Source organism: Lactuca sativa, chromosome 2 (assembly GCF_002870075.4).
Source record: "Lactuca sativa cultivar Salinas chromosome 2, Lsat_Salinas_v11, whole genome shotgun sequence".
Classification (NCBI taxonomy): domain Eukaryota; kingdom Viridiplantae; phylum Streptophyta; class Magnoliopsida; order Asterales; family Asteraceae; genus Lactuca; species Lactuca sativa.
The window spans coordinates 33,908,218-33,921,158 of record NC_056624.2 but is presented as its reverse complement, the minus strand read 5'-3'; the positions used below and the strand labels follow the sequence as shown (position 1 = coordinate 33,921,158).

At 33.9% G+C, this 12,941-nt stretch overlaps 2 protein-coding genes across 2 annotated transcripts; one reads left to right on the top strand and one right to left on the bottom strand.

The window, feature by feature from the left end:
- Window positions 1–3,928: 3,928 nt before the first annotated feature.
- On the top strand, window positions 3,929–7,466 carry LOC111882644 (aluminum-activated malate transporter 9). Its single transcript, XM_023879017.3, has 6 exons — window positions 3,929–4,562; window positions 5,537–5,686; window positions 5,787–6,056; window positions 6,130–6,266; window positions 6,363–6,509; window positions 6,665–7,466. Exons 1-6 carry the CDS (start codon window positions 4,205–4,207, stop codon window positions 7,343–7,345), a joined length of 1,743 nt encoding a protein of 580 aa, XP_023734785.1. The 5' UTR covers window positions 3,929–4,204; the 3' UTR covers window positions 7,346–7,466.
- A 168-nt stretch (window positions 7,467–7,634) lies between these two features.
- Window positions 7,635–11,443, bottom strand: LOC111882645 (aspartyl protease APCB1). Its single transcript, XM_023879018.3, has 9 exons — window positions 10,657–11,443; window positions 10,403–10,520; window positions 10,068–10,297; window positions 9,365–9,604; window positions 8,706–8,856; window positions 8,400–8,485; window positions 8,201–8,315; window positions 8,050–8,122; window positions 7,635–7,923 (listed from the first exon to the last, which is right to left on the bottom strand). The coding sequence occupies exons 1-9, from the start codon at window positions 11,235–11,237 to the stop codon at window positions 7,808–7,810; spliced, it is 1,710 nt and encodes a 569-aa protein (XP_023734786.1). The 5' UTR covers window positions 11,238–11,443; the 3' UTR covers window positions 7,635–7,807.
- Between the last annotated feature and the right edge of the window lie 1,498 nt (window positions 11,444–12,941).

Sequence of the window (12,941 nt, the reverse complement as noted above, 5' to 3'; positions counted from 1 at the left end):
AACATAAGAGGTTGCTGGAAAGAAAAATCTTCAAAACAAAGTGTTTTTCTCTACTTTCTTCAATAAAAACCCATAATTTTGAGTCTCCTTTCCAATAAAAAGCTTCCTGGAACAAATCTTCAACCATTTTTTTTAAAAAGACCACATAATAATTTCCTCTCCCTTTTTCTTTTTCTTTTCTTCAACAACATAATAAGAACATTATGAACACGATTTTCAGTAGAAAATTTGAACGAGCATCAACAACTTTTTTATTCTTGAAAGCATGAACCAAGACCAAAAATAGAAGAACTCATCATAAAGTTTTCCGGTTTGAATCGAAAATTCTTGCAAAATCCGAGAAATCTTCAAGATAATCACCGAACGCGAGTCGTTCCCTTGAACTAGTCGCTTGAACGTTCAAGGTACGACTCTGATACCAATTGTTGAAACCCATTTTAACAATCGGTGGATGCGGGATAAATAATATCTTGAGATTTAACGAACATAAAATGAAGAACATGAACACATGATGAGAAATTCCATAGAACTAGAAAAGAGATAAAATATTACAATACAAGAACATTAGTGGGAGAGAAAACTCTCCCTAGGTAGGAGAGATCCCACCACTTTCTCTCTCTCTAGAAAAGCTATATTGGATTGCACTCTTAGACTGGAAGGAGTGGGAGGGAAGTTTCCCTCACTTTTTGTGGGTCATACCCCCTATTCCCTCACTTTTTTTCCCTCATCTAAAACCCAAGGAATGAATGGGAAGCCCTTCCCTCACTTTTTTTATTAAATAATTTTTTTTTATGATTTGTAATTTTTAAATTAATGCTAAACATAAAATTTAATTAAAAATAAAAAGCATTTCATTAATTAAAATAAAAGTTACATTAAACCTAAAATTTAAAAAACTAGAAAATTTTTAAAAAAAAAAAAAAAAAAAGACACAAACTAAAAATCAAACAAACCAAGAACGACCTACGGAAAATATTTTTTCAGAATTTTTTCTCTCTTCTTCATCACGAGCTCGAGAGCCGGCCCCGAGAGATGATCGACATTTTCCATCAAAAACTTCATATCCTCCATTTCTTGTCTCTCCGCCCGCTCCTTTTTCCTTGTTTCTTCTTTTCTCTGTCGAACGACAAACGTTCGGAGAAATTAAGGTTATATCGATCAAACGACGATGTTATTTTCCACATTTCGTCAATTTCCCCGCTGAAATCAGATGGACCCGAAGAATTCCCTTTTCCCTTCCTCTTCGCTTTGTCCCTACCCATTGGGTGGATAATTTCTTCTAGCTCGAGTTCGTTATCCTGATTTAAATCTAGACCAACCCGAGCATCGGAGGAGGTTGTGTAACCACTAGAGCCCGTTTTCGTTCGCTTTGATTGTTGGACTCCAAAAATAAAATCTTGCTCGTATTTTTTCCACCTAGGACATCGAACCAATAATTTACAACAATCGTGTCACTTGAATGGTTTTCCGACTTCTTCAAGGTAAAACTGCAAAGCTTCTTGAAGTATTTGTTCGTCTCCTTGGCCACTTTTCCGTTGGGTTTTTAGGTTGTTGTACAACCCGTTTATTTTTGAAACCCCCTTGCTATTTCTCGAAACTTCGAATTAAGTTGATGTTTCGTACGGTAGTCGTCGCCTTTTTCTAGCTACTCTCGAAATCGTTCTAAAATGCGAAACCAAAAATGTTCTCCCGGTTGTGCGTTTCCTTGAATCAAATTTTCAAAAATGTCAGCCCAAGCTTTTACCAAAACTAGCTCTTCGTGTGGAAGCCATGCAGTCGGCTTTTGTCTTCCCGGTTGTGCGACACCCTCGCGCGCTTGTTTTTTCCCTTTACGTCTTTGTGGGGGTGGTGTGGGTTGAGTTTCAGGAACCATCTCTTATTCTTCCGAGTCATCCAACTCGTCGACAAGTTGGCGTTGTTGGTGGGTTTGGGATTGAGTTTGAGTTTGGGTTTGAGGTTGAGGTTGATTTGGCGATTGTTGATCTGGAAACACAACAAAGTTTGAAAACACTTGCGGCGAAACATTTGGAACTTGCATCGGGTAATATTGTCCAACATTTTGGTACTGGAATTGTAGTGGGGATTGAATAGGAGCATCGAATTGGGGGCGATAAACTCCTTGTGGTTATGAATCGATAGCAAAAATGTTTCGAGAATGAATGTTTATACTCGAACCATGACTTTTTTTTCCTTCGATCGGAAGGTGGGGGTTTGATTGTCGGGATTTTTTTTTTTTTTTTATAAGAAAGTGGAGAGAGTAGAGGATTTGTGTGGATTTTGTTTGATGGTAAATAGTTGTGTATTTATAGGTGTGTAAAAGGTTAAAAAAAATGGATTTAAATCCATGTAGCCGTTACAGCCCAAAAAAAAAAATTTTTTTACCATTGAATAACATTTGAATTTATATATATATATATATATATATATATATATATATATATATATATATATATATATATATATATATATATATATATATATATATATATATATATAGGTTCAGGTTCATTTGAGACCATTCTAATTTTGTGAGACCAAATCTAAAAATAATTTTAAAATGCAAAATAAATGGAAAAATCCAAAAATTCTTTTTTTAAGTATTATTTTCGGAACTTGAATTAACTAAAAAAAATAAAAAAAATAATAAATAATAAAAAAAATAAAAAAAAATCTCGTTTTTTTTAAATATGTGAAATATTCTAATAGAATATTACACTGACATATTCTAAAAATAATTTTGAAATGCAAAATAAATGGAAAAATCTAAAAATTCTTTTTTTAAATATTATTTTCGGAACTTGAATTAACTAAAAAAAATAAAAAAAAAATTTCATTTTTTTTTGAAAAATACATGAAATATTCTAAATAGAATATTACACTGTATATATTCTAAAAATAATTTTAAAATGCAAAATAAATGGAAAATCCAAAAATTCTTTTTTTAAATATTATTTTCGGAACTTGAATTAACTAAAAAAATAAAAAAAATAAAAAAATGCGTCTCACGGTCTCACAAAATTAGGCCGTCTCACATGAACCTAACCCTCTATATATATATATATATATATATATATATATATATATATATATATATATATATATATATATATATATATATATATATATATATATATATATATATATATATATATATATATATATATATATATATATCAACAAATCACAGCCTGAGAGAGAACGCGAGAGAGGTTTCCCTCACCCATTCCCACACCACCCTTCCCCGCGCCGACGATGCGGTGTTCTGTCGGGCGGGAAGCTCCCCGCGACCGTTCCCCGCTCCTACTCCTTCCGACCTTACAATTACATGACCAACTCTCCTTATATATTGGAGAGAGAAAATACCAACAATACAATAAAGTGAATAAATAAATAACTTAACTATCATTCATTATTTGTAGAGCATTTCCATGCTTCAACAAAGATAAACACGAAATTATTAGCTTTCTTCTTCTTCAAACACTCACAGAATTCGTCTAGCAATTTGGCTCACGATTTCTATGACTAGAATCGTAAGTGTCAACTTGAATTATCGTAGGTTGAATTTATTATGACCCATACATAGGGTATAAATATCAGTTCGGAAAGTGTTTTTACGATCTAAGTTGTATTCAGATCTCCAACGTATAAACATTCGCATGTTATTCGGTTTCTTCCAAATAACTTCTTACTAAAATCTCAAATTTAGTCCCATTTACTACTTGCATTTCATTTTTATGAGAATAAATCCGAAACAAAATACAAACATAAGAATGACTTCGGAAATTTTTTAAAAATTGGACCAAACATACAGTTTTAAGTAAAATAAAGGGACCAATTTGTAATTTACTCTATAAATCATTATTCATTAGTGAATAAATTTTCTTTCAGACATATATACTCAAAAGGAAAAGTGTTGGAAAAAGGCGTGGATTTACCCATCGCAAAAGTCATTTTGCAGAATGCCGACTCCGTATCGCCCCTCTTTCCTCGAAGTTGTCATTACACTCTCGTGTCATTGTCTCCTTTCCTCTCGATTCCACACTTTAAACCCATCAACATGAATGATTTTGCCCAAAAATGGTTCATTCTATCCTCCATCTAACTGGTTTTTTGGGGAAACACATCACAAAAGGGGCTTTAATTCCATCCACAACTGCTATTTCATCTGATAGATGCAAGTTCAGTCTTCAACAACCCTGTAGAAATGGGCAACAAACATGGTTCATTAGAGAACATGGAAAGAGAGAGACTAATTCCGTCGTCATTAGAACAAACATATGGTGTGCACGAGGATGATGGTGAAGTGAAGGCTTGTGGGTGCTTTTGTTTAGGTTCAATCCGAAAGAAATTCAAAGGTTTATGGAGTAATTTACGAGCGGTGGTAGTTAATTCTTGGGAAGTTGGTCGATCGGACCCTAGAAAGGTTGTGTTTTCTGCGAAATTGGGATTGGCTTTGGCTTTGATTTCTTTCTTGATATTTTGGAAAGAACCTCTTCCCGATATCAGTGAACACTCCGTTTGGGCTATACTTACTGTTGTGGTTGTCTTCGAATTCAGTATAGGTAAATTTCAGTTCCCATCCTTTTCATCTTCATTTGATACCCGTTTTCCATTTCACGTTTCTTTAAGATTTGCAAGCTGTGTTCAATTGTTTTGAGTTTCAATTTGGAATCTTTATGTCAACCTAGTGATTTCTTAACATGAAATTGATACCCTTCTTCTCAATTTCATGTTTCTTGAAAAAGTGGATCTGGATAGGCCACTAGTTTCTAGATTTTACTCTTTTTACACTACAAATTTCTGTCCTAATTTCCATGTAAATTGATGGAAGTTTTAAACTTATTTTACTATAGGAAACTATAATTCCCCCATATATTTTTTCTCTTCATTTGTTACCCTTTTCCATTTCATGTTTCTTGGTTAACATCGCCATGTGTCCATGTTCTCTTCATTTTTCGTGTTACAAATTGCAATTTGAATCTTTATACTAACCTAGTGATTTCTATAATGTGAAGTTGATATGAATTTGTTGACAATTTAACACCAATCATTTCCCATTTGTATGGCTAGTGATGGAATTCAATAAAGTTTCAACCTTTCTTTGGTAAATTTAGGCCATGTTTGTCACACCACAGCTGGCTTTTAGCTTTTATTTCAAGCTTTTTTAGTTTTCCATGTTTCACAAACCAAAAAATAGCTTATAAGCCAACTTTTTAAAAAGCTATTCAGACTAACGTTTCAATGAGCTTTTTCTGATCTCTTCCAAAAATATAACCCTTTATTAATTATAAAAAATTCGATCTTCTACATACCCTTTTATGTTATTTTACATATTTCAACTAGCTTATCAGCTGTTTTCACCAAACGGTATTTCGTATCACCTAGTTTCTCAGCTATCAGCTAGCAGATCTATAACAACCGCATTACCAAAAATCATGATGAATCTCTGCTATAAGAAAACTAATTATCGAAACAAATGTGAAGTTACTTAATTGCCCCTACTAATTTTACGTTATATTCTTAATTTGTTTTAAAGGCGCAACATTTAGCAAAGGATTGAACCGTGGACTAGGGACTTTATCAGCGGGTGGACTTGCTCTTGCGATGGCCGAGTTTGCTCACTTTTGTGAACGCTTTGGGGCTGCATGGGATGAAGCTATTATTATCATCAGCATATTTACAGTAGGTAACCACCATATCATTTTTTTTCCTACTAAATATCAATTCACTTTTATTTTTCATCCTACTTTTCTTTTATTCCTATTACATAACTATTTCTTTTGTAGGATCACTTGCTACTTTTGCAAAACTTTACCCTACATTGAAGGCGTATGAATACGGATTCAGAGTGTTTACTTTGACTTATTGTTACATAATGGCATCGGGGTATCGAACAAATGAGTTCATGGGGACTGCTGTTGATCGGTTTTTGCTAATTGCATTGGGAGCTGGTGTTGGTTTGCTTGTAAATGTTGGAATTTATCCCATTTGGGCTGGTGAAGATTTGCATAATTTGGTTGTGAAAAATTTCTTCAATGTTGCTAACTCTCTTGAAGGTTTGTTTGATACTTTGTGATTAAGAGTTAAACATAAATGCAAAAAATTTCATTCGTTATGGCTTATTTTCAGGTATTATTAACCAATACTTGAATTGTGTTGAATATAAACGAATCCCTTCGAAAATCCTCAATTACCAAGCGTATGATGATCGGCTTTATACCGGATATAGATCGGCTGTGGAATCTACAAGTCAAGAGGACACTTTGGTAATTTTACATTCAAAGTTCAAACCCTTTGTTTAATTTAAGTGAAAATAAAAAATCAAAATGTATGATTTTGTGTTTGATATGTTTTTTTTAAAGATGGGATTTGCAATTTGGGAGCCTCCACATGGTCGTTACAAGATGTACAAGTATCCATGGAGAAATTTTGTGAAAGTTAGTGGTGCTCTTAGACATTGTTCTTTTATGGTTATGGCATTACATGGATGCATACTCTCGGAAATACAGGTAATTCCAATTCCAATTCCAATTCCAATTCCAATTCCAATTCCCATTCCAAAGTTTGAATTAGGGAATTCAGAAAACCGAATTCAACTTTCTTTCCAATTCGTTTGATATTATGATTGTGATAAGTGATTTAGTAAACGTTCGGATGTTTGCAGGCTCCGGCGGATCGGAGACGGGTTTTCCAAGACGAACTTCAGAGAGTAAGCACCGCCGGAGCCAAAGTCCTCCGGGAGCTCGGTAACAAAGTGAAGAAAATGGAAAAACTCGGATCGCTAAACATCCTCGACGAAGTTCTCAAAGCGGCGGAAGACCTACAAACGAAAGTCGATCGGAAATCCTACCTTCTCGTCGATGCAAACAGTTGGGAAATCGGAAAACCTGCGATCGAATTTCAAGACATTCAAGACATATCAAAAACCGACGACAACGATCCATTCAAATACCACGGGTACCATTCGTTCAGCGAAGCCCGACTCGATTTGGGAACATCGAGGAGTCCTGAAACTACGAATCTGCCATTCGCGGGTACAAACGGTTTTCACAAATCGTTGACTAGGGAATTCTCGTTTAAACCGGAAAGAATGGTGATTCAAGATGAAGGGGATACGTACAAGAGTGCAAGCGTGCTTTCTTTGGTGACGTTTACTTCGCTATTGATTGAATTTGTGGCGAGGCTTGGGAATTTGGTGGTGGCGTTTGAGGAATTGAGCGAGACGGCGAAGTTTAAGGCGCCGCCGGCGGAGGGGAGGGTGGAAGAGGAGGAGGTTTGTGGGTTTTGGGGTAGGTTTTGGAGGTTTGTAAAGCCTAGGGATAGAAATGACAACTTGTTAGCTTAGAAAAAAAAAAACCTAATTTCTTTTCCATTGTTAATTTTGGGGATTTCATGTTTCAGCCATGGAAAAGGGTTTTAATCTTTGGTAGTAGTAATAACAAATAATTCGGGATCTTTCGTTTAAAGTTTCAATTTCCATAACAATGGATTATAAATTGTGTAACTAGTTACAAACCATAAATCTATACGAAAAAATAACAAAAGTAACCAAAATGTGTGAAGACTTTTAACAAAATAATCTCTTGTTTGAAATTGATGCAAAATAACAACATATTTAGTTTGGTATACTTAGATTATGTTATGCCCCAACCAAAAAGATGGTATATTTATGATACGAGCATATTGTTATAAAGTTGACTATTACAAGAAAGTGCACAAGAGGGGGTGGAAAATTATACGGGTTAGATATTTACAATACTGATATACATATACATATATACTATAAGAAGAAAGTGAGAATTATGCCTCATAAAGATGGTAGATACATGTTAGATTGCTTTGGATTCACACATTCGGATCTCATCCAACCAATTTTATGCTTCACATTGTCATAAACAACCAAGTTTCCACGCATTGAGATGTCTGCAAACCAAGCAAATGAAAAGTACTTAGGACTTAATGACAAAACATCATTTTGATGACTTTTTCTATTAAGTCAAAAAGAAACGCTACAAATAACATCTAGCAAGAAATCATATGTGATCATACCTCCAAGAACTATATGTGATCCATCAAGCAAATCACTACCATCAAGAATGCCTAAGCACACATTCCCCTTGTTCTACATACACAAAGAGAGTTGCATTAGGTCATAGAAATTAAACCACATATTAAATTAAATCTAGGGCACAATTCTTACACTTATGACCAAATAGCCCTCCGGAGGTATCCTTAGATTTGTCGAAATACTCCACCATTTTCTCCCAAACTCAAGATTCAACGGTTTGAAGAATTTGCTAACATCTTTGATAGATCTATAAACAAGTCAAACTTTAGACTAAATGCAAGAAATAGCAACATACTTTTATATTTATGTTTATTTTTTCTTCTCAATGTACCTTAATGGAGTCTTGAATCTCCAACAAATGGGAAGTGTTGTATCTGAATCATCCTCAATGAAGCCATCAAGTGAGATATCTTTAAGCTACAATTTATATACAGAAAGAACGACTTAATGGAGAAAGTCAGAGAAACAAGGCTTTTCCGATTAAGTCCTAACTTTTTACAAATTTGCCCTCGTGTACTTTTTCCTTCCGTTTCCCCATGTTTGGTGTCATTTTCTCAAATGTCTTTTAAACATCATTTATTCAAACAACACTTCATGGATGAAAAAGGAAAAAGGGCATGAGTAATGAGTTACTCACCATAGTAGTTAAATCATAATAAGCTTGTTTTGTAAAGTATGTATATGAACTTCCACTATCAAAGATTATTTGTCCATTTCCCTTTTTTTGATGATGTAAACCAAGTTGTTTTGATCCATATGTCACTCTAGAAACTTCTGCAAGATAATTCCTTTACATGGAAAGCTAGATATCAGAAAAATGAAGTATATAAGAAAGGAAAGTTTTACTTACACCATTTTATCGATTTAGCCACTGAACTATTGTTCTTTTATCGATTTAGCTACTCAACTATTATCATAATTTTCATAAAAAATGATAGTTCAATGGCTAAATCGATAAAATAGTGAAAGTATGTTGTGTTTTTTTATCTGTATTTTGCCCTTTTTCAAAACCACACTTGTGTACCAATGGGTTATTGTACTTTTCTTTTTTTTTCTTCTTATTGAAACCTTGTACTTTGAAATATCTACCCAATAATTTTAGTGAAAATAGTTGTGTATTTGTATGACATTGCTATAACTGGATAGATTTTTTAAGTTACAAACTTACAATGTCGTAATAGGAAGAAATGAAAGTAAGTTACCATAAAAAACAAATAAATTTAAGTATGTTGCTATTTCTTTCATTTGACACCAAAAAACTCAATAAAAAACCCAAAAAAGAAGTGAGATGCTCACATGGAAGCATCATTGAGCATGGGAACCCAAGACATTTTGACTTGTGGCACAAAGTCAACTCCTAAGAACATGTATCCACCACCAATGGACTCGGATGTGAGACAATGACCAATCACATTGTCAATAACACCTTGTTTTGCTAATTGAGAAGGCAAACTCACTTTAGCCCTACTAAGTCCAAGAATCCCATCCGTTTTTGTTAATGAGTTTAAAAGCATGCCTTGTTGATCATATGCACACCTACACCACAACAAAAAGATAACATTTTTTTTGTATAAATCTTGATTGTGTAAAAAAGACGTAAATGCCCTCATCATCCCTATCATCGAAAAATGACCCTAGAAGGCTCGTTTGACTGGTGTTTGACTGGTGTCAATGGAACAAAAAATTGCATTTTTTTCTCGCCCAAAAAAGTGGGACACGACTCAAACTTGATCTCCTATGCAAAAGACGTAAATACCCTCACCATCCTTATAATCCAAAATAGCCCTAGAAAGCTTGCGTCATTGATGTCAATGGAACAAAAATTTCATTTTTTGTTCAACCCAAAAAGGTGGGACATGACTAAAACTTGATATCCCATATGTGCAAAGGACATAAATACCCTTCTCTTCCCTATAATTGAAAATAGCCCTAGAAAGCTTGTCCAGTCTCATCAAAATATATCCTTACTAGGAAGGGATATATAAGAGAAGAATTGTACCCGATGATAATTTTGGAATCAATTGATGTGTTGTTTATATTTACTAGACGAATTTCATCCCTTGAAAGTACCCCTAAAGAGGAGCTATGATCAGCATACTCAATTTCATAATCACATTGAGTGCAAGACTCACAAGATCCAGATTTGCTTGTATGTTTGAAATCAAAACAGAAAGAGTCCTTTGAAGATAACAGATTTCCTCTTGTCGGCTTGTAATAAGGGTGTGCTCCCTGAGTTCATAATTCTTGTTATTGCAAAAGGATTCTTCAACAATGATTAAATCAATAGAATTGTGAAAGTAGTCAAAGTACAAGTGTTCATTTCTGTATTTTTACCTTGGAACAACTTATGCAAGGGGCATCACATTGAATCCATGTCAAGTCACTACCAGTGTCTATGTCAAGAAAGTAGGGTTTAGGAGGGCTTCCAACATGAATCTGTGTGTAATATAGCCTGTATAGTTTTCAAATGAACAAATTAAATGCAAGAAATAGCAATATAATCAGTTTAACATGATATTGCAACTTCAAATCGTAATTCGTATACCCAAACACCTAGAAAGAAAAATTGAAACTTCAAGAACACATACCCATCTAGAAAAGTACCCCCATTGATAGGTAAAACTGCACTAGAGCTAGTTACAACCTTGATGGGCAACCCTCCATCATCGACAGGCAAAACCGCACTTTTAGAACCAATCATCGTAAACTTCCCCAACTTAACCTCCCTATCTCTCGATTTCGACATTTCTCCAGACCCCATTTTAGGATACAATGGAAAAATGAAGGAATTAGGTTTTTTATCATCATCTTTATCATCTTGATCAAGCTCATTCAAGGATCCGGGACTGGTTAATTTCAAAAGACTTTGAGGGGATTGTAAGGAACAAAAGGTTAGTATGGCAAAAAGAGCGATACCCATAAGAGTCAAAGAGATTCTTCTTCTAGGGTGTCCGAAAAGGCTTCTCCTCGCATGAGGTAATGTGATCGGAAGGTGCGATGGTGGTGCTGACTGTGGTGCTGACGGTGGTAGTGGTGGTGATTGATGTGGTTGGTTGGAGAGGGTGAAAGCTGTGATGGTTTTTCCTAGAGAAGGGTTGTCTGGCGGAGGGAGAGTGATGAAAACAACTCCTTTCAACTGAGAGCAATCTTCATCGTCACCGGATGCCATATTCTTCTCTCTCTAAAACCAGACTTGAAAATCTATGTGTAGAGATAGAGAGAGAGGGTAACGAAGAAGATGATGAATGAAGAGTGTCCGATTTCTTCCATCATAACTAGAAGTCTAGAAAGAGGCTGGAGGTACGACTCAGCTCGTTTACTTGAAACAGATGAAGATGCAGCGAAAGTTCTTCCATGGATCACATTTGACAATGACAGGCTACCAAACCTTGAAATTTCTACTCTGTTATATTCTTTTTTAATTAATTTCTCTACGTATTTATCCATTTAATTTGTTTGACCGTATATATTCGGTCGTTATAACCTGATTATTTCAAGTAAACTAAAAAATAATAATAATAATAATAATATAATATATATCTGGATACATTTAGTTTTTTTTTTTTTTTTTTCATATTTAGTCTTTAATACTATTTTTTTGGTTGCAAAATAAGTCATTTTTGTTTTGGTACACATTCAATACTTATAACCGGGTTTTTTAGATTTTTCTCATGGTATCCTACGTAGGACAATCATTAATGAGGTGTTTGGGGTTGTTGATGTTTATAGTCATCGCGACATTAACTGTTTGGTTGCTTTGGTATTGTGTTTCGCTTAGGTTTTGTGTGTTGAACGTCATAACTTCTTCATACGATCTTCTATTTTAACGATCTTTATGTCCACGCATTCATATTTAAGTCTACTACAACTTTTGTTTAGATTAATTCCACTAAAAATTACTATATTTTTACTTAGGATCTTTATATACATGCATTCTTTATGAATGTAACTATAAACATTTTTTTTATAAAATTTTAAGTAAAACATATTACTTTTTAACGAGAGCAATCTAAATGAAAATTGTAGCAAACTCAAATATGAACGCGTATTTATAAAGATCATTAAAATATGAGATCGTATGAAGAAGTTACGACGTTTAGAACACAAGTCCTAAGCACCAAACAATCGAGGTTGCAATGACCATAAGCATAAATAACTCCGAACACCTCATTAATGATGGTCCTATGTATGATGTCGTGAAAAAAAAAACGTTCATAAGTACTGAATGTGTACAAAAACAACAATGACTTGTTTTGCAACAATATATATATATATATATATATATATATATATATATATATATATATATATATATATATATATTAAGGACTAAATGTGTACAAAGTGATAATTATATTACTCTATTAAGTCACTTTTTCTGACTTACTTAGAGTAGTCAGTCATAAGAACTGAAAGTGTACAGTTAAATAAGTTAAAGTAGCAAATGTGGACGAAAAAAAAAAACTCAGTTACCAGATGTGTACAAATCAAAAAAATATATTACCGTTTTAAGTCATTATCCCTAAAAAAATTGGTTATTTTAGTGTAGCCGACAACTTATCGTTTTTTGTTTTTAAAGGTCCTTTGTCATTTTTTTTGGCATCTCATGGGCATATACTTCACTTTCAAGTTTTAAAAAATCACTATTTTTGAAATTCTTGACCGACTTTCAGATAATAGCCTAGTCAACACAGTTAAAAACTAGATCAATAAGATGCCACGTCCCTTTAGTCTTTCTTGCAAATTTCATTAGACCACTTCACAACCATTGACCCAGGTATGTCTCCCACTAGATATGTCTCCCACTATCTGTAACACCTCAAATTTTAGCCCAAAATTTTCATTTGTAATTTACCAAAAATAAGGTTTCACA